This window comes from Octopus bimaculoides, chromosome 3, assembly GCF_046866305.1.
Source record: "Octopus bimaculoides isolate indiv1 chromosome 3, ASM4686630v1, whole genome shotgun sequence".
NCBI classification, from domain to species: Eukaryota; Metazoa; Mollusca; class Cephalopoda; order Octopoda; family Octopodidae; genus Octopus; species Octopus bimaculoides.
This window is the reverse complement of record NC_142930.1, coordinates 145,989,443-146,012,716: the sequence shown is the minus strand read 5'-3', so window position 1 is coordinate 146,012,716 and position 23,274 is coordinate 145,989,443. Positions and strand designations below refer to the sequence as shown.

Sequence of the window (23,274 nt, the reverse complement as noted above, 5' to 3'; positions counted from 1 at the left end):
TCACTTGTTATCACCTCTGTGAGGCCCAACATTTAAAGATCGCACTTCACCACCTTGTCCCATGTCTTCCTGGTTATATATATATGAATGACAAGCTTCTTTCAGTCTCAAACAAATCCACTTACAAGGCTTTGGCTGGTCATGGGCTTATAGCAGAACAAACTAACTTGTAAAATCAAGAATTGTCCCTGTGTATGTCTATGTGTGTATGAACATACACACAGATATAAAAATTGGCTTCTACACAGTTTCTGTCAACCAGATTTCATTCGCAAAGTCTTCAGCTGACTTAAGGCTATGGTAGAAGTTGACTCTCTGTGTGTCAAAGATTTGAACCTGGATCGACATAATTGCAAAAAAAATATCTTAACCACATGACAAATCAGTAAATTAAAGATATTGGGGAGATGAAGAGGTGTCAGGCACTAGAAAATTTAAGTTAGAAGTTTCACTGATACTTACTAATGCATCAACAAGGGCTGTTGCACCATCTTCACTTTCGTTTAAGGTATCCACATCAGTCAATTCCTGGATGAGGTCAACTACAGCAATTGAAATATGTAATACTGTCAAGGAAACACACACTCCTGGTATAAATCTTGTCAGCATCCATTCATTAAACGAATTTAAATGAATATAACTTGAAACATTGTCTCGTGTCACTGACACTTTGATTCAAGAGGTTAATCCTGGTAAAACACATATTTTCAAGATCTACTTTTCCTAGACAAAGGGTATCAGGCAATCAATACTGTTTATAGAAGGAAGAAACATTAGGTAGCTTCTACATGGTTACTGAACTTGCTAAATCTCCATCAAATTACATTTGTCTTGTCTCGAGAAAAAGAAACAAAAGACATAATGGATAATGCATTCCTAGATAACATTAATAATGGTCATGGCTAGAACATCTTCGATCATAGACTTGCTAGATGGATGTTGACCTCGGGCTAAAATCATCAAAAATTTGTTTGGTGATAAGTCCAACCACTAAAACCAAAAAATACTCACTGCGCTACGTGCTAAGTGCTGTTATTAGTTGAAGTAGTGCAATACTTAAAGCTAGATGCATTGTCACTGAGAGTTAAGTGTCTTGGCCATGAACTCAGTATAGAACTAGGAATTGCATGTGAACTATTTACACTTTGATTCATTAAGCAGTACTTTGCCAATGCAACTGTGGCACTCTCTTTCACACATAGTATAAAGCCATTAAATTGTGTTAGTAATAACACTTAAACCTTGCTAAAAACTAGTTATTGTACATTTTCATTGGGAAAGATATGTAAAATAGGATGTTGATCAAATGAAGGAGAGTTTTATTTGTAAAATAGAAAAAGAAATAATAAACAAAAGCAAACCTCCACCGAGGCAACACCAACGTCCTCCCAATGATTAACCGGAGATGTTTATTAAAATGAGAATAACTGAAATAAACTAGACTGCTCTAACAAACAAGAATACTAAAAATGAACCCGACTGTTCTCAAAAATTAAGTAAAAAAAACAGGAAAAATAATCTGGAATCCTTGTCTGGTACCGGATCGATCCCAAAATCTAATCAGGTTGTGCCAGTCACAAGGTAGACATCCCTGGAAGTTTTATCCGAATCCATGCAGCGGTTCTTGAGATATCTTGTCCATGGACAAATAAACAAACAAACGTGGCTGAAAAAATTACCTCCGCCTTTGCTAAGGCGGAGGTAATAAAACACACAACAAACAAAAACAAGTTGTCATACACAAAGGATATCAGTGTTGTCATGTGTTAATAACTGTAATAGTGACTGTACAGTGTTTAGTTCTACTAAAACATGATAGAGTGCAGGCACAGTTGCTACCACATGCATTTCATGGAGGACATCATTCAGTTCCATTTCAGATTCCATAAACCTGTAAAAGAATATTACAGAACACATTATAAGAGAAGAAAGAATAAAATGTTCAACAGATGTAGTAATAAATAAATGCAGTATAGAAGAAGGAAAATGAAAATATATTTCTAATATGAATAGGTGTACTAGAATTAGCAAAATTTCATAATCTGCTTCTTGATTAGTTGTAATAATGAAGATACATTAAAAAATATGGTTATAGAAAATTGCAAACTTTAATCTGTCATATGAACTGAAATTTGTATATTAACATGAAAAAATGACCAAAAGCCTCCATTCTGATGCAGCTTTGGACATCAAATGAAGATATATTTGTAATTCTTGAATGATTTAAAAATGATGAACTGATAAAAAATGTGATTAAAAAAAAAAAAAGACTTAGTAAAACGGTCACAAAAAATTGCCTCAGCTGGCTTTATCATCAGCTAACTCCCAAAACCCAGCACCTATTTCTCACCTACTGTATGTTCTACCAACAGTCAACCTGCCAGAATTCAAGCTGAACATAGATTGCATTGAAAATCTCCTATGTAAGATACTTGTAAATGTTACAGGCATTAACACCTCTGCCTAGAGTAAAATGTAATTAAAAAAAAAAAAAAAAAATCCAACTATTGCACAATCTAGAAATATCCAACAAAACCATTACGACAAAGTAGAAGGTTTAAAAAAAGTATTGTATTATGTTTACTTTTCTGGCATATCAGGAAATTTGACTCTCATTTCTTGATTTTTGTAGACTCGTTTTTCAAATTGAAGCAGCATTCTTTTCAGAGCAATTTCATCCAGAACATCAATCTGTAAGGTAAGCAGAAAATATTTGATCTATATTTTAACAATAATTTCATTTCATGTAATAATTCTGATCATATTTGCCTACCAATTGATCTCAGTTAATTGGACTGCAGCTATGCTGGAGCTCATTGTCTTCAAGGGTTTTAATTGAGCATAATAGTTTGAAAAAATTTGCAATATTTCATCAACCACCAAGTTTTATATTGTGTTCTTGTAAAGTATTTTACTCTTTTGCTTGTTTCAGTCATTTGACTGTGGCCATGCTGGAACACCACCTTTAGTCGAGCAAATCGACCCCAGGACTTATTCTTTGGAAGCCTAGTACTCATTCTATCGGCCTCTTTTGCCGAACCGCTAAGTTACGGGGATGTAAACACACCAGCATCGGTTGTCAACTGATAGTGGGGGGACAAACACAGACACATAAACATATACACACACATACATATATACGACGGACTTCCTTCAGTTTCCGTCTACCAAATCCACTCACAAGGCATTGGTCGGCCCAAGGCTATAGTAGAAGATACTTGCCCAAGGTGCCACGCAGTGGGACTGAACCCAGAACCATGTAGTCGGTAAGCAAGCTACTTACTACACAGCAACCACATAATTTGGGATTCAGTCTCACTTTGACCCTTGTCTTACTGGGTGTCCTGCTTCCACAAGTTCCATCCACTTTAAGTGATTGGCACTTCTTTAAGCAACTGTCCTCATCCATATGCATCACATGATCAAACCAGCACAGTCTTTTCTCTTGCATACTGCATCTAATTCCTCATATGCCTAACTTTTTTCTCAATACACTAGCACTCTGTTGTACATGTACACTGACACTGCGCAGCCAACAGAGCATATTAGGTCCTTCCCCTCTAGTCTTTGCATGTCCTCTGCATTCAGGGCCCATGTCTCTTAGAGAGAGAAACTTCTGGCTGCCAACAGAGATAAAAGCTCTTTGAAATTTTTTCATTTTATTCTTATTCTAGCAATTACACTTTCAGTACATCCTCCTCCACTACTAATTAAGTCACTTAGGTAGCAGTAATTAGCCACTACCTAAAATTTAAATATTCATATACTGAAGTGAATACACACACACACGTTTAAAAACATATATATAATCGAAATCATAATTGAACCAAATTTGATGACTGGCACCCGTGCCAGTGGAGCGCTAACAGCACTGTCCGAGTGTGATCATTGCCAGGGCAGCTGTCTGGCTTCTGTGCCGGTGGCACGTAAATAGCATCATTTGAGCATGATTGTTACCAGTGTCGCCTTACTGGCACGTGAAAAATCATTTGAGCGAGGTCATTACCTCTGGACTGGCTCCTGCGCAGGTGGCACGTAAAAAACACCATTTGAGTGCAGCTATTGCCAGTACCACCTGACTGGCCGTCATGCCGGTGGCACGTAAAAGCACCCATTACACTCTCGGAGTGGTTGGCATTAGGAAGGGTATCCAGTTGTAGAAACTCTGCCAGATCAGATTGGAGCCTGGTGCAACCATCTGGTTCGCCAGTCCTCAGTCAAATCGTTCAACCCATGCTAGCATGGAAAGCGGACATTAAACGATGATGATGATGAATCATAATGAGTGATGTAAAAGTATCCTCTGCGCAGCTTTATATTAATGATTCTTCTCTAAATCTTACTTCTTAGAGTAGTTTAAATAGTGATGACTATGATTCTACTAGATTACTAGTGCAGTTCACAAAATAATGAGATGGCCTTTGTTTAATTGTTTTCATTATTGTTATTATTAATAGTACATTTAAGAATCCATCCAATTCATGCCAACATGAGAAATGGACTTAAAAACGAACGAATGAAATTCATACTAACCTCAGGCTCTTCATCCTCAACTATCTGAGCAATTTTGACACGAGTCTCTTCAGACAACTGAGATTCAGCTTTCATCAGATCATTTTCTGATAATTTACTTTTCTTAGGATAGTCACTATCGTTATCATTTTCACCTTCATAATGTCGCTGCCTTTTATGACTGAATCCAGGTTTTTCTGGCTATAATAATAATAATAATAATAATAATAATAATAATAATGACAATAAAGTGATAATAATTATTTCAAATGTTTGTCACGAGGGCAGCTTGGGGGAGGTGGGGATGAGTCGACTACATCAATCCCAGTGTTCAATTGGTACTTTTATTGAGTTCGAAAGGATGAAAGGCAAAGTCGCTTTGATAATAATAATAATAATACAAACACTAATACAACAAAAGACTGCACCGCACCCCATAAAAAAAAAAAAAAAAACAGAAACTGATGCAATGCAATACTGGGAAGTTTGTACACTCCCAACAACAAAAATAGAACACACAATGCTGCACATACTCCAGCAACACGGAGGTGTAGTAGAAATTGCCAGAAACTAACAATGATAATAATAAAAATAATAGTAATAACAACAACAACCCACAAACACAAGACACACTTTACACAATAAATATCCAATAAGATAAACAACCTCCACGACATGTACTCTAGAGGCCATACACCCAACAGAAGAACACAACTCGCATTACACACACAACACACACTAATACAACATAAGGCTGCAACCAAAGCCCATAACAAAACAAACATGCAATACAAAACCAGGAAGAGCTTGCACTCCCCCAACAGTAAAAATGAACACACAATGCTGCACACACATCAGGTGTAGCAGGTGATGCAGTAGAAATCTGCTTGAAACTATCAAATGTCAAATAATAAAAATAATAATGGTTTCAAATTTTGGCACAAGGCCAACAACTTTTTTGGGGGTGGGGATAAGTCTTATTTTATCAACCCAGTAAGGTTGAGAGGTGAAGTTAACCCCAGCAATATTTGAACCTAGAATGTAAAGACGGATGGATGTTGCTAAACGTTTCACCTGGTGTGCTAACGGTTCTGCCAGCTCACCACCATAATCATCATCATCATTTAACGTCCGCTTTCCATGCTAGCATGGGATGGATGATTTGACTGAGGACTGGTGAACCAGATGGCTACACCAGGCTCCAATCTGATTTGGCAGAGTTTCTACAGCTGGATGCCCTTCCTAATGCCAACCACTCCGAGAGTGTAGTGGGTGCTTTAACAATAATAATAATAATAATAATAATAATAGTCCTTTCTACTATAGGTACTAGGCCTGAAATTTTAGGGAAGGGGGCCAGTTGATTCGATTGACCTCGAAAGGATGAAAGGCAAAATCGATCTCAGCAGAATTTGAACTCAGAACGTAACGGCAGATGAAATACCGCTAAGCATTTCGCCCAGCATGCTAACGATTCTGCCAGCTTGCCACCTTCATATAATAATAATAATAATAATAATAATAATAACAATAGTAGTAATAGTAGTAGAAGATGATGATAGCTTTTGCTTAATTGACAATGTTTTCAAAAGAATCAAAAATGATAAATGTACAAAATGGATGAGAAAAATGCAATAATACAAAGAACATAATTAAGATAACTTGAAAGTACTTTAGCAACTTAAATTTCTAGTTAAACCAGTACACAAGAGGTTGTAGTAACGATATTTAGTGAATAAATAAAGAATCAATCAGCTGACCAATAACTATTAATTCTCTAAAACAAAAACAAATTTTTGCATAAGCTTTACATACAAACAACCTGCTTACCAGTAATATATATATATCCCTGATACATACAGGATGAGGTGAAAGTCATGTGCCATAGGAATTAATTAATTAATAATGTTTTAAATGTCTAATTTCTTCTGATATCTTCTTATTTGCGGAAACAATTTTGATGAATTAAGATGAGTGAAAAACTAACAAAGGATGAATGAGTTATCTTTGTGTTCATGTATTGGAAAGCAGATGCTACTCACAGATCTGTTTAAGAGGAACTCAACAGGCAGAATTGATAAGTGTAATTAATCCTTTTAAAGAAACTAGTAGTGTTGCTGACCGCCCTTGAAGCAGCAGACCAAAAAGTGCAACCAATCCAACATCAATGGTGGAATTGAAAATGAATGCAGTAAAATAACAGAGGAAACTCTGATGTGTTAACCCTTTAGTGTTCAGATTACTCTATCAGATACTCTTTTACTTGTTTCAGTCATTTTGACTGCGGCCATGCTGGAGCACCGCCTTTAGTCGAGTAAATCGCCCCCAGGACTTATTCTTTGGAAGCCTAGTACTTATTCTATCGGTCTCTTTTGCTGAACCGCTAAGTTACGGGGACGTAAACACACCAGCATCGGTTGTCAAGCGATGGTGGGGGTGGGGACAAACACAGACACACAAACACATACATATATATACATATATATATATATATATATATATATATATATATATATATATATATATATATACGACGGGCTTCTTTCAGTTTCTGTCTACCAAATCCACTCACAAGGCTTTGGTCGGCCTGAGGCTATAGTAGAAGACACTTGCCCAAGGTGCCATGCAGTGAGACTGAACCCGGAACCATGTGGTTGGTAAGCAAGCTACTTACCACACAGCCACTCGTATTACTTATTTATTCATTACTTTGAATTTATCATGCATTATCTCTTAGCTTCAAGATATTGATGGTGTGATTGTTTACTTTTAAAATGACATTGTAGTATAGACGTAAGAGGTCAGATCTGGCCACTTTGAACGAAAAACAGGTAGAATATTTGGGCTGGATGTGACTGGTTTAAATGCTAAAGGGTTAATGAACCATGCAGGCACAGAATTGAAATGTGTTATGAAAAGGAAGGGGAGCATTTTGAACAGCACATAAAACTAGCAAATAAAATTTTCCTGTGTAATTATACTTTTGATAAATTATCCCTGTGGTGCACGACTTTTGCTTCACCCTGTATATTCTTAGACATGTTGGCTGCTCATCTCATCTCAAAATTAAAGCAATTAGCCAAAATGAATTGAAAGGTGTACGGATGAGACCCTCCCCCACCTCCACCCCCCCAAAAGGGAAAAAAACCCTCCCAGTGTATTTGTGTATGTGTGTGTGAGAGAGAGAACCATGTGGTTGTGAAGCAAGCTTCTTTTCACCCTGCATGCCAGGACAAAATAACAGAAAGGGTTTAAAAAAAAACAAAACAAAATAAGGATAAGATCAAAGCAGAACTGAAAAATTACCCCCCCCCCCCAAAAAAAAAAGAGAAAAACCTATCAATATCCTGTAAGACTGGTTTTAGTAATAAAAGATCAATGTCTATCCACAAAAATATAAAGCATAACAAGAGGATAACATGAATTATAAACCAGTGGTTCTGAAGCTGACAAAAACCAGGCCTATACAATATAATAATAAAACTTTTTAGTGCCCTGACATAGCCATGTACGACAAAACAGTACAATTATCATCGTAATTTTAAAGAACACTTTTCCATGCTTGCATGGGTCAGACAGAGTTTACTGAAGTAGATTTTTTTACAACTGGATGTTCTTCCTGTAACCAACCCTCACCTATATCCAAGCAACATAATATTTCCTTATTGCCAGACGTTTCCACAGAAAATTGGAAATGAATGCCACTGCTGGTAAGACAGTGACATTCACAACTATCAGTCAATATATATATATATATATATATATATATACATATCCACTCATAAGGTTTTGGTTGGCCTGAGGCTATAAAGAAACACTTGCACAAGTTGTCACACAGTAAGACTGAACCCAGAACCTTGTGGTTGGGAAGCAACCTTCTTACCCCACAATCATGCCTGCACCTTATGTACTGGTTTTGGTACAGTTTTGTACATATTGTTCTGTTTCCATATGGAAATATCTGTATATTGTCCAGTGGTTATAATTACCAACTTATTAATATACATGATGATGATCATCATCATCGTTTAACATCCGCCTTCCATGCTGGCATTGGTGGGACGGTTTGACAAAAGCTGGCTAGGCAGAAGCCTGCACCAGACTTCTGTAACTGTTTTAGCAAGATTTTTACAGCTGGATGCCCTTCCTAATACCAACCATTCAGCAGAGTGGACTTAGTGCTTTTTACGTGACACAAGCACAGGCACGATATATGTATGTGTGTGTATATATATATATATATATATATATATATACAGATACATATATCGTGGACTCTCCCATTGTTAGATGACGTATGAGGATTTGGCAATTTCTTGCTGAACAACCACACACAAGATTTGTTTATAGTGATCAAATGTTTGTGTAGACATAAGCACCTGAACAGGTGCACTGTGTTCCACGTCTGATTCTGAAATGATCGCAGAGCAACATGAAATGAAGTGCTTTGCTCAAGAACACAACGCAATGCCCGGTCTAGGAATTGAACTCATGATCTTGCAATTGTGAGTGTAACACTCTAACCACTAAGCCATGCACCATCACTATATATATATATATATATATATATATATATATATATATATATATATATATATATATATAACCTTGCCTGTGCTTGTGTCACGTAAAAAGCACTAAGTCCACTCTGCTGAATGGTTGGTATTAGGAAGGGCATCCAGCTGTAAAAATCTTGCCAAAACAGTTACAGAAGTCTGGTGCAGGCTTCTGCCTAGCCAGCTTTTGTCAAACCGACCCACCAATGCCAGCATGGAAGGCGGATGTTAAACGATGATGATCATCATCATGTATGTTAATAAGTTGGTAATTATAACCACTGGACAATATACAGATATTTCCATATGGAAACTGAGAACAATACGTACAAATCTGTGCCAAAACCGGTACAGAAGGTGTAGGCATGATTGTGGGGTAAGAAGGTTGCTTCCCAACCACAAGGTTCTGGGTTCAGTCTTACTGTGTGACAACTTGAGCAAGTGTTTCTGTTATAGCCTCAGGCCAACCAAAACCTTGTGAGTGGATATATATATATATATATATATATATATATATATATATATATATATATATATATATATATATATATATATATGCATATATAGCAATATGTGTGTGTGTGTCTGTGTTTGTCCCCCACCAACACTTGACAACTAGTGCTAGTGTATTTATGTCCCTGTAACTTAGCAGTTCGGAAAAAGAGACTGGCAGAATAAGAACCATGCTTAAAATAAAAGTACTGGGGTTGATTTGTTTAACTAAAATTCTTCAATCCGGTGCTCCAGCATGGCTGCAGTTTAATAGTTAAATGACTGAAACAAGTAAAAGATAAAAGATGACACTGATATAATTGGAATAATCTGGGAAATGTATGTCCTGACTGGTAAAGCAGGACAATGTGAGTTGCTCAGATATTACAATCAAAGACAGAAATGAAGACATCCATTGATACACATTTCAATTCCTTCTGATCAAAACATTATCATGAAAGGAGCCACCAAAGATGTCAAAATACAAGAGCCTCAAAATGGAAGCAGGATGGGATACAAGAGTACAAAATAGTAGTGCACTGGATATGCACAAACACAAAAGTCATACCAGGGCTCGCACAACACACAACCCCAAAAGTTAGTCTTACTAAATATGGTAACATAACTCAGTTGAATTAAACCCAATAAAGTACTGCTTATTTATTCACATAATTTTGAATTAATCATATATTGTCTCATAGCTTCAAGACTTCGATGAACTGATTGTTTATTTTTAGAATGACATTTTAGGGTAGGTGTGAGAAGCTGTATCTGGCCAGTTTGAACATAAAACAGATAGAATATTTGGGCTGGATATGGCCAGTTTAAATGCTAAAGGGTTGACACAAGAAACAACTAAACATATTACAAATACCACAAACACTTTCCCACTTCTTCAGGAGATAAACTACACATATTTTTAAAAGTAGAGGAATCTACTAAAAAAACACCACAATAATGGCCGCATGGTCTTGAGGAAGAGCATTAATTAAATCCACCCCAACACATTCAACACTAGAAAAATGAAGTAGACTCAGAACATGAATATATACTGGAAGGCATTTCACCCAGTACTCTCTGCCGCTCCACAATAATTCTAACTGTAAAACTGTTTCTAATTTTGGCACAAGGCCAGAAATTTTGAGGAGAATGGATAAGTCAATACCATTGACCCCAACACTTGACTTGCACTTTATTTTATTGAGCCAAAAGGATGAAATGTAAAGTTGACCTTAGGGAGATTGAAATTCAGAATGTAAAGAGCTAGAACAAATACTGCACTCTAACAATTCCTAATGTCTTTTTACTTCTACTGCTATTGTTTTGAGTTAGGCACAAGAACAGAAGTTTTAAGGGAAGGGGAACCCCAGTGCTTGAACCCAGAATATAAAGAGTCAGAAGAAATAAGGCATTTTGCCTGAAGCTCTAATGATCCTATCACACCACCATATTTAATATTTCTACAAAGGTACAAGCATCATAGTTTGGGGTAAGGGAACAGCTGATTATATTGACCCTAGTATTTTACTCTGGTAGATTAAAAGGCATAGTTCCTGTCTTGTCCTTATCTTTAGGTAAAACCATTACAAGAGATACAGACAAATAATTAATTCATAGAAAATAAAAGTAACACATTGTTACGGACCCATGTAATAAATTAAAATTAAAATTTAAAACACAAGGACAAGGCCACACACTTTGGGACTTGTGAATGTGTGTGGGTGTATATATATATATATATTCGTTGTTTTAATGCTCACTTTTGCATACTTGCATGGGTTAGATGGAATTTACTGAGGCAGATTTTCTGTGGTTCGATGTCCTTCCTGTTGCCAACCCTCATTTATTTTGAAGCAAGATAATATTTCCCCATGGCTGGACATGATTGCATGGAAAATTGGAAAAGAATAACACTACTTATATGATGGTGCCATCCATTTACAACTTGCATGCAATACCAAGACAAGGAGACATGGAAATACACTTGTCATATATATATACATACAGATAGATAGATAAATATATACATATATATGGTAGGTTTCTTTCAGTTTTCATCTACCAAATCCACTCACAAGGTTTTGCTTGGTCTGGAGCTATAGTAGAAGGCATTTGTCCAAGGTGCTATGAGGTGGGACTGAACCTGAAACCATGTGGTTGAGAAGCTAACTTATTAACCATACAGCTATGTGTGTGGCAGATAGCGTAGTCTGCTACAGTCTTCTGCCTAGCCAGCTCCTGTTAAACTGTCCAACCCATGCCAGCAAGGAAAACAGACCTTAAATGATGACAATGATTACAAGTGAGTAGGTAACACATTTATTGGGAGTTACATGTATGGATCAAAACAGTTTGATTCAGACTCCTTGGTACTCCGAGTTTCAAGCATGTCACTAGTCTTTGACCATTGGAGTCAGGCTCTGACAGCTGCAGCTCCAAGGAGTTTGAATCAAACTGTTCTGATATATATATATATATATATATATATATATATATATATATATATATATATATATGTATGTATATATATGTATATATATGTATATATATGTATATATATGTATATATATGTATATATATATATATATATATATATATATATATATATATATATATATATATATATATATATATATATATATATATATATATATATATATATATATATATATATATGTGTGTGTGTGTGTGTGTGTGTGTATGGTGTGGGTGTGTGGTAAGAAGCTTGCTTCCCAACCACATGGTTCTAGGTTCAGTTCTACTGCATGGCACCTTGGGCAAGTGTCTTCTAGTATAGCCTCAGGCTGACCAAAGCCTTGTGAGTGGATTTGGTAGATGAAAACTGGAGGAAGCCTCTCGTATATATATATATATATATATATATATATATATATATATATTTCTGTGAGTGTGTCTGTGTTTGTCCACCCTACCACCCGCTTGACAATCGATGCTGGTGTGTTTATGTCCCCGTAATGTAGCGGTTCGCGATAAAATAAGTATTAGGCTTACAAAGAATAAGTCCTGGGGTCGATTTCTTCGACTAGCACCCTATAAGGAGGTGTTCCTGCATGGCCGCAGTCAAATGAGGGAAACAAGTAAAAAATAAAAGCATATATATATACATACATATATATGTATACACTAGTAGAGTAAACAGATCTGAGTCGGTCTCAGCAATTAGGATTCATTGTTGTTCAATCAACTGAATTAAATGCTCATTGAATAACTGAATTTGTGGAAGTGGCTAAATATTTCAGGTACACTATGGTAATCCTAGGGTAGAATCAGCAATACATAGTGTATCACAAGGCACAGCCCATTACAGGCACAGCCCATCTGGAAAATATTCGCAGTTTTCATTTACTTAATTTTACTCATTAGGCTTTAATCTACCACAGGTAATGTTAAAATTCACTCGTCCAAGAAGTTATGAAAGGGGATTTTGTGAATACAAAGCGAACTTCTTGACCATTCGACTATACCAGTATCCTCATACACACACATAATACCCGATTAAACTGATCTTATTGACTAAGTACGTGGTTTATCTACCCTTAGAACTTTGAGCAGCCAATGTCGATTTACGCTTTATTTGTAATGAAAGACATACTGGATAATGTCGCCCAAAATAAAATAATCTCAAAAGACGATGTGGTCATGATCGGAACGCCTTTGACCATAGATCTGCTCAATCAAAGTAGGGAGTGTGGTATTACACAACAATCCCAAAATGATGAAAAGTAAAAATCTACTCAGAAGGAGCTTGAACGCATATTTCGTATTTGAAATAATCGTTTGATCTCGAAGGGATTTGAACTCAGAACGTAAAGATCTGGAATAAATACAGTGAGGTAGTTAATTCGACGCCCTAACGATTCCACCTTTATTTCATGGTGTTTAGTTTCGTTAGTGAGGGTCACTTTGTTTTAAAAAGCGGTAAATATTCTACAAGATAAGCCATAACCACAGCACGTGTCGTGCCTCAAGGCATTAATATTTACAAACGGTATCACTTTATTTGATAACTTAATATTAATGACAGCCAATAAAGGAAAAAGTGATTTATGAAGATAGAGTCAAATATACTTCTTATAACAACCAAAGGAAAGTGGGACACGACCCAGTGGCCAGCTAAATTAATTTTAGTGACGCTGGTGTATATAAACATTGAGAACACAGAATGGCAGAAGATAGAGAGAGAAATATAGAATAATGGAAGCTTTATTTACGTAGCAAATCGTGAAATCAAATATTTTCGGATAATCGAAGCTCCTTCTTAATTCTAACTGGTTGTAAACATTTGACTATTGCATTTATAATAAATAATTAAGGAGAAATTTATTTGGAAACTAGCTGATTATTTTTGCTTTGATTCCAGGTTATACAATAATGCAATTAGATAATGCATATGGAAATTTAATTAAATTAAGATCAGCTCTAGGGACGAATGATTTCAGATCTAATCTTTGATGTTTCCCCAACTTTTATAAAATAAAAACCTAGTAGTTATAATAATATAAATCCTGAGATATTTTGTAAAGGAATCTTTGAGGCAAAATATATTTTGTAAATTTTATTTCAATTATATATAAAAAGAAAAGGAAATTTAGAATACTAAAAAAAACCCCCCAGAAAAATGAAATTATTAAAAATAATATAAAAAGAAAAACAATTCTACTTAGAAATATTCTGTAAGATCGAAAATAATAACAAAAATAGTGAAGTGAGGAAATCTTAACTGTAAATATTTAAATTTCCTTATGATATTTGTGAGAGACAACAGCATAAATTGCTAGTTGCAAGTAAGTATGTAGTCTGACAAGGCTCACCTGGTAAGAGAGCAATTCTCCCACATCCATGTTGACTGCATCAACTAGAATTACGCATGCGTAATATAGTCACGTGCCACATTTCAACCAATCACCATTTTTCCAATGGCGACCTCCGAGGAGTAGACAGAAGTGCTGTAGGATTCTACAACTCTTCGCTGCAATTAATTGGATAAACACACAACTTTTATGTGCAAATATTTGGCTTGCTTATAAGCTATCTATCATTCGCTACGCAGACATTATTTTCAAAGGTAAGTCGGTGTTTTTACAAGGAAATTCTACGTTTTCTGTGTGTTTTAAAAGAAGGGTAATATGAAAATGAATTGTCCATGTAATATTTTTTACCTAATCATCCCTTTTTTTCACTTCTTCTTTTCATATTTACATCGTTTCTCTCCTTTGCAGCTAAGGGCATATACTGTGCAATTATATATATATATATGTTTATTCGAATAACATTTGTTTTGTGTTCAATAAAATAAAATATAGCTTTTGATTATGTTAAATCTCAATTCCAAAGAGAAAATGTGATTCAGTTTATGCGGCATGAGATCAGAATATATTCGGTGTTCACACGTTGATTGTAGTAATTGGTTTATTAATAAACAAAATCATTATTTGTTGCAATATTTGCTTTTTTAACATATCGATATCTGTTTTTTTGATATTTTTAAAGATTTTTTTTTGTTTTGTTCGATTGTAATTTTGTTTTAATACACAAAATACTTGCTAATCAGTTACAATACAACTGGTCAACGATGACTTGAGTAACGTCCCTTCAATATCACTCTTCTCTGTTTATGAACAGATCCGGCTTTTGTTCAACTGTTCAATACTAAATAAAGCTCTCTCTTAGGTTTCATAGATGAATATCACGTCGAAGACATAACTCAATGAACCAGCCACGATCATGTACTTAAACCGAGCAAAGAATTCCATCTCAATTACACAAAAGAAAAGTTGGATGAATGAAAATGATGTATCTGCTTATATAAAGGGGTCATATTTTTCTAAATTTTGGATCGAATAAACGGTTTTTTTTTTCGCATGTCGAATTTAAAGCTTCTAATTTGACACTTGGAAGTCGGCAAGTCTCTCTGGTGGTATAGCAGCAGACACCTGGTTTTATTCCTGGCGATGAATTTGCTGCTCACTTTTTTTTTTTCTAAGGGAATCTTATGTGATATTTTATAGACCCTTCATAGCTACATTTGAGATACACACCCACACACATCCTCAGCTCCTCCCAAACCCCGGATATTCATCATCGACCACGCCTCCACCCTTGTTCATCATTCATGTATTCACATCTACCCCCATCTCTAACCATCTCTCATTCTCTTTTCACACTTTTGCAAACTTGCCCATTCTTCCCGATCTTATATTCATCTTCTTATACATTGAAGGTATGCCCTGACATCTCATCACCAACATAGTTTCTCTCTCTTTCTCTTTAGAGTAGCCATGTATCTCCTCCACAGCAAGACATCTGTTTCCGTCCCTGTGTTATATAGCCTCTCAATACCTAGCATAAAGCCACTTCCCTTAATATACATCCCCAGTCAGTCGAAGGGACTTGTTTTGTCAGTTACTTGTCGGTGCCTCGAAAAAAGCATCTAATACATTTTGCAAAGTGGTTGATGTTAAAAAGGGCATCATGCTGCAGAAACCATGCCAAAGCAGACATTGGGACTTGACACAGTTTGGTGGCTCGTTGGAAACTGTCAAACCATCCAATCCATGCTATCGACATTCACACACACGTTAGAGGGATCTGATGTAGCATGTAAGAAAGAAGGCTGCTGGTATGAACCTATGATGCACATGTTTGCAGACAGCTGTTTCAAGAAGTGCTGATCACTTAACGTGGATTGAACTTGTGGAAGAGTGTGACCTAAGAAGACACGTGACTAAGTTGTGAAGGCTGATTTTGAACCTCAGAGAGGAGCTGATAAGGATAGATGGCAAAATTGAGATTTCGGGAACATGATTATGTATTATATACATGCACACATACATACAATTAGGTCCCTTGCCCAATGTTTTTCCTCCTAAAGCACCACCCATCACCTCTATCACTGACCAACCTAAGTGCTGTATTTTGCTACTGTAATTAAACGAGAGCAGAAATGCATATTGCTTCATTTTCTGTAATACCAGTTATTTTTTTCACTACTTCATTTGTCATTCATCTTTTATTTTTAATTTTGTCCTTCTCCACTCACATTTTACATTAATCTCTGTTCCTGTGTACTGTCTGCCTCTTCTCTCACCCCCTTGCAACCTATCCACCCATTTCCATTTCCGTCATCCTTTTCCTGTCTACTGTTTTACTATTATTATTATTCTGCTGTTTTTCATTCCTTCTGCTGTGTCAGTCACCATCACTACTCCCTCTGTCTTCCCCCTTCAAGTCTTGTATCACTGATTCCCCATAACCTTGGACCACCATTCACTACATCTACCTTTCAACTCTACCCAATCACCTACTATTTCTCTGCCTTCCCACCAGCAAATATTTATCATCAATTACCCATTCACCCTTGTTATTCAGTCATTATATCTACCACCTTGTGCATTCCTCATCTCTATTCCTCCCTCATTCTCCTCATACATGCTCCCATCTTAGACCTACCAACATTCCCACTTGTATTCACTTTCTACCCTCAGGGTCCATACAAACATTTCATCACCACTATTTTATCTCTTTCAGCTCTCTCTCTCTCTCCAGTTATCCCACCCATTTTTCTTTATTATATAAGTAGCCATGTAGCTCCTCACAACAGGAGGGCTGTTCACTTCAGGCCCTTTCTTTCTTACGTTAACTTCTTATCTCTTTGCATATAGCCACCATTCAATTCAAAGGGATTTTAGTCTTGTAAGCTACATGGCAATCTCACTAGTGCTGATGTTGTAAAAAAGCTACCCAGTACACTATGTAAAGTGATTGGGTGCCAGCTGTAGCAACCGTAACAGACAGACATTTGAGAAGAATGCAACCCTTGTACCCATCAGATGCTATCAACCTTTCTAAGAACCTATTTCAACAAAGAAAATAAACATTAAAAGATGATGATAAACACATATACTGATATGTATGTGTGTGTGTATATATATATATATATATATATATATATATAGCCAGCTGTTAAAAGAATAAAACAGCTGCCTTAGGAATTATAATAGAGGTACCAAATTGTTAGACCATGTCATGAAAGTTAGGAGAGGATTATTGCCCAATTAATTACTTTAGGAATAGAATTAGACTAGATGAGATGAAGTTTGGTTTTGTGCCAAGGAGAAGTATTACTGATGCCATCTTAGTTAGACAACTGTAACAGAAGCATTTAGCTAAGAATACTTGGCATTTGTTGAGCTGGAAAAAGCCTTTGACAAAACTCTACTTCAAGTAAATGGCTCTGTTTGATATGTAGGAAAGGTGTAGGCAGGAATTCTGTACGATGTATCAAGTGCAAACTATGGACATGCAAGAGGTGCAGTGGAATCAGTGGAAGGTTAATGAGAAAACCAGTGCTTATGTGTGGAAGATGCACCGGACTCATAAAACTTAAGAATGCATGTAAAATAGATTTTCTCACTAGAAACTTCTCAGAGGCAGTAGATAGTTTCTGCTACATAGGTTGCCTAACTAGCAGTAGAGGATAATGATTTGAATGTGTAGTTACTAGAATACAAATAAGAGGAAAATTCAGAGAGCTATCAACTCTGTTGACACAAAAATGACTTTTGCTCATAATAAAAGCAGGTTCTGTGATGCTTGTATAAAGGATCCCAAATGCAGAGTACATGCAAAAACTAGAGTGGGATAAAGCTGGGATATACACAATTAGACATGCAAAGTCAGTGTGACTGCATCATAAAGTACTAATGTATTTGGGGAAAAATTGGAGATGAGAAGAATCAGGTGTAATGTATGAAGGAAGAATGCACTATGAGGTTATGTGCTGAATATGGATAAAAACAGATGCATTTATATGTATATAGGTATACATCATCATCATCGTTTAACGTCCGCTTTCCATGCTAGCATGGGTTGGACGATTTGACTGAGGACTGGTGAAACCGGATGGCAACACCAGGCTCCAGTCTGATTTGGCAGAGTTTCTACAGCTGGATGCCCTTCCTAACGCCAACCACTCAGAGAGTGTAGTGGGTGCTTTTACGTGTCACCCGCACGAAAACGGCCACGCTCGAAATGGTGTCTTTTATGTGCCACCCGCACAAGCCAGTCCAGGGGCACTGGCAACGATCTCGCTCGAAAATCCTACAGGAGCCAGTCAGGCGGTACTGGCAACGGCCACGCTCAAAATGGTGCATCTCATGTGCCACCCGCACAAGAACCAGTCCAGGGGCACTGGCAACGATCTTACTTGGCTTGCCGGGTCTTCTCACGCACAGCCCATTTCCAAAGGTCTCGGTCCGTAGTCATCGCCTCGGTGAGGCCCAATGTACGAAGGTCTTGCCTCACCACCTCAGCCCAGGTCTTCCTGGGCCTACCTCTTCCACGGGTTCCCTCAACTGTTAGGGTGTGGCACTTTTTCACGCAGCTATCCTCCTCCATTCTCACCACATGTCCATACCAGCGCAATCGTCTCTCTTGCACGCCACAACTGATGCTTCTAATGTTCAGCTTTTCTCTCAAGATACTTACACTCTGACGGGTATTCACATTGACATTACACATCCAACGGAGCATACTGGCTTCATTCCTTGCGAGCTTACGTATGTCCTCAGCAGTTACAGCCCATGTTTCACTGCCATGTAGCATGGTTGTTCGTACGCATGCGTCATACAGTCTGCCTTTTACTCTGAGTGAGAGTCCCTTTGTCGCCAGCAGGGGTAAGAGCTCTCTAAACTTTGCCCAGGCTATTCTTATTCTAGCAGCTACACTTTCAGCGCACCCACCCCCACTACTAACTTGGTCGCCCAGATAGCGGAAGCTATCGACTACCTCTAGTTTTTCACCCTGGAATGAGATAGAAGTTGTTTCCTGTTTGTTTGCAGTCTTTATTGCACCTGAACATCTGCCACAAACAAAAACTAACCTGCTAGTTAACCTGCCTTTGATGTTGCTGCACCTCTTATGTGTCCATAGCTTGCACCGGGTACATCTTATAGAGTTACTACCTACTCCTTTTCTACATACTGAGCAGGGCCATCTACCTGAAGGGGTTTGTGTTTTATCTACCTTCTTACTTATTAGGATTTTGGTTTTAGCTAGGTTGACTCTAAGGCCCTTCAATTCTAGACCTTGCTTCCACACCTGAAACTTCTCCTCTAGTTCTGATAGTGACTCCGCAATTAGGGCAAGGTCATCAGCATAGAGGAGCTCCCAGGGGCAACCTGTCTTGAACTCCTCTGTGATTGCCTGGAGGACTATGGTAAATAATAGGGGGCTGAGGACGGAACCTTGGTGGACCCCTACCTCTACCCGGAATTCATTGCTGTACTCATTTCCAACCCTCACCTTACTGGCCGCATCTCTGTACATGGCTCGCACAGCTCTCACTAGCCATTCTTCTATCCCAAGTTTCCTCATTGACCACCAGATAAGGGATCGGGGGACCCTGTCAAAGGCTTTCTCCATGTCAACGAAAGCCAGGTACAGAGGTTTATCCTTGGCTAGGTATTTCTCTTGCAACTGTCTCACTAGAAATAAGGCATCAGTAGTGCTTTTACCTGGCACGAACCCAAACTGCATCTCATCTAAATTGATTCGCTCCCTAATTAGTTGGGCTATGACCCTCTCTGTAACTTTCATAACCTGATCTAACAGCTTGATGCCTCTGTAATTATTTGTATCTAAAGCGTCCCCTTTACCTTTGTAGCAGTTGACTATGATGCTGCTACACCAGTCATAGGGTATGACTCCTTCGTGTATCACCTGGTTCGTAATACGGGTGACTAGGCTATAGCCAACACTGCCAGATATTTTGAGCATCTCTGCAGTGATTCCTGATGGGCCGGGGGCTTTCCCGGTCTTCATACTCTTAATTGCTTTATCTACCCTGGTACTATCATAAACAATATATGAGTATATGCATATATATGTACATGTATCTATATACGTTCATCTACATGTACATATAGATACATAACTGGGTACATGACGTGGCAAAAGAACAAGGACAAAATGGTAAACAAGGTGCAACAAACAAGCAGGCCACATAGAAACATCCCCTTCATTAGCTGCCACCATTAAAACTCCGGCGTTTCGAAGAATTAAGGCAGTACGCATCGTTAAAATGGTTCTTCCCATGAACACAAATTAAATTGTTTTTGTGGAGGGTAGTGGCGGACGGAAAACAAGACAGGAAAACGAAACGGTGAAATAAACAAACAAAAAGGCTGTACAGCCAGACGTGAAGTGTGTATGTCTTGAACGCTGTGAAGCACGTACAGGAGGGGCAAAGAAGTACGTGCGAGCTTGGTGATTCCAAGAACGAAAAGAAATAGCAGCCGGACACACGTGACCAAGGCTGTGTGAAGACAAAGAGTAGCAGAGGGAAAAGGAGGGGAGATATATATATATATATATACACACACACACCTACCCATGTATATATGTATGTATATAGGTATATATCTTTGTATATATATAAGTATGTATCATGTGATAGATGGTAGAATGAATGCAGAGATGTACCAAAATATTTTGAACAATAATTTATGGGACTCTGTAGAAAAGCTCCAGCTTTGTGAAGGGTGGGTTTTACAACAGGATAACGACTCTAAGCACACGGCAAAGTCTATCAAAAACGGAATATTTATTTCCCCCCACTGTATACTTATATATATGTATAAATATTTATATATGTATGTACATATATATTTATATATGTATAAATATTTATATATTTATATGTACATATATATATATATATATATATATGTATGTGTACATATATATTTATATACATGTATGTATATATGTTTATATGTATGTACATATATTTATATATATGTATGTATATATACTTATATGTGTATATATATTATATATGTGTATATATATTATATATATGTATATATATATTTATATGTATGTATATATTTATATATATGTATAGGTGTATATATGTATATATATATATGTATGTATATATATTTATATATATGTATGTATACATTTATATGTATGTATATATATGTGTATATATTTATACATATATATATATATATGTGTATATATATATACATGTATATATATCATCATCATCATCGTTTAACGTCCGCTTTCCATGGTAGCATGGGTTGGACGATTTGACTGAGGACTGGTGCAACCGGATGGCTACACCAGGCTCCAATCTAATTTGGCAGAGTTTCTACAGCTGGATGCCCTTCCTAACGCCAACCACTCAGAGAGTGTAGTGGGTGCTTTTACGTGTCAGCCGCACGAAAATGGCCATGCTCAAAAGGGTGTCATTTATGTGCCACCCGCACAAGAGCCAGTCCAGGGGCACTGGCAACGATCTCACTTGGCTTGCCGGTTTTCTCACGCACAGCACATTTCCAAAGGTCTCAGTCAGTAGTCATCGCCTCGGTGAGGCCCAATGTTCGAAGGTCTTGCCTCACCACCTCAGCCCAGGTCTTCCAGGGCCTACCTCTTCCACGGGTTCCCTCAACTGTTAGGGAGTGGCACTTTTTCACGCAGCTATCCTCATTCATTCTCACCACATGTCCAAACCAGCGCAATCGTCTCTCTTGCACACCACTACTGACGCTTCTAATGTTCAGCTTTTCTCTCAAGATACTTACACTCTGACGGGTATGCACATTTACATTACACATCCAGCAGAGCATACTGGCTTCATTCCTTGCGAGCTTACGCATGTCCTCAGCAGTCACAGCCCATGTTTCACTGCCATGTAGCATGGCTGTTCGTACACATGCGTCATGCAGTCTGCCTTTTACCCTGAGTGAGAGTCCCTTTGTCGCCAGCAGAGGTAAGAGCTCTCTAAACTTGGCCCAGGCTATTCTTATTCTAGCAGTTACACTTTCAGCGCACCCACCCCCACTACTAACTTGGTCACCCAGATAGCGGAAGCTATCAACTACCTCTAGTTTTTCTCCCTGGAATGAGATAGAAGTTGTTTCCTGTTTGTTTACAGTGTTTATTGCACCTGAACATCTGCCACATACAGAGACTAACTTTGTAGTTAATCTGCCTTTGATATTGCTGCACTTCTTATGTGTCCATAGCTTGCACCGGGTACATCTTATAGAGTTATATATATTTATATGTATATGTATATACATATATTTATATATATGTATATATTTATTTGTTATATATATATATATTTATATTTCTTTATATATGTATAGATATATTTTTCATATATATATATATAATGTATATATATGTGTATATATATATATCTATGTATATATGTGTATATATATGTATATATGTATACATATATGTATATATGTATATATATGTATATATATATATGTATATATATGTATATATATATATGTATATATATGTATATATGTATGTATATATATGTATATATGTATGTATATATATGTATATATGTATGTATATATATGTATATATGTATGTATATATATGTATATATGTATGTATATATATGTATATATGTGTATATAATGTATAGATATATATGTATATGTATGTATGTATATTATATATGTGTATCTATGTATGTATGTATATATATATGTGTATCTATGTATGTATATATATATATATATATATATATATATATATGTGTGTGTATATGTATATACATATGTATATTGTTGTATTTGGGGGATGGTCATATTGCCAGTTTAGCCATAAAAAACACATGCACTGTACATTTGGTGTTAATTTGCTTCAGCTTTAT

The 23,274-nt window shown here is 36.8% G+C and overlaps 2 protein-coding genes across 3 annotated transcripts in view; one reads left to right on the top strand and one right to left on the bottom strand.

Annotated features, from left to right (window-relative positions):
• Nucleotides 1–14,431, bottom strand: part of LOC106880108 (beta-catenin-like protein 1) — a 30,914-nt gene extending 16,483 nt beyond the window's left edge. Inside the window, exons 1-5 of one of the 2 annotated variants that reach the window (XM_089349766.1) lie at nucleotides 14,303–14,431; nucleotides 4,534–4,713; nucleotides 2,585–2,691; nucleotides 1,752–1,891; nucleotides 463–560 (exon numbers count right to left, since the gene is read on the bottom strand). In XM_089349766.1, the coding sequence (XP_089205892.1) occupies nucleotides 463–560; nucleotides 1,752–1,891; nucleotides 2,585–2,691; nucleotides 4,534–4,608 (420 nt within the window). In that variant the 5' untranslated portion in view covers nucleotides 4,609–4,713; nucleotides 14,303–14,431. The remainder of the gene's footprint in view (nucleotides 1–462; nucleotides 561–1,751; nucleotides 1,892–2,584; nucleotides 2,692–4,533; nucleotides 4,714–14,302) is intronic. The other variant, XM_089349765.1, reaches the window with a different exon arrangement.
• A 50-nt stretch (nucleotides 14,432–14,481) lies between these two features.
• Nucleotides 14,482–23,274, top strand: part of LOC106883042 (uncharacterized) — a 40,991-nt gene continuing 32,198 nt past the window's right edge. Inside the window, exon 1 of the mRNA XM_089349764.1 lies at nucleotides 14,482–14,646. The gene's annotated coding sequence lies outside the window, so the exon portion shown is untranslated. The remainder of the gene's footprint in view (nucleotides 14,647–23,274) is intronic.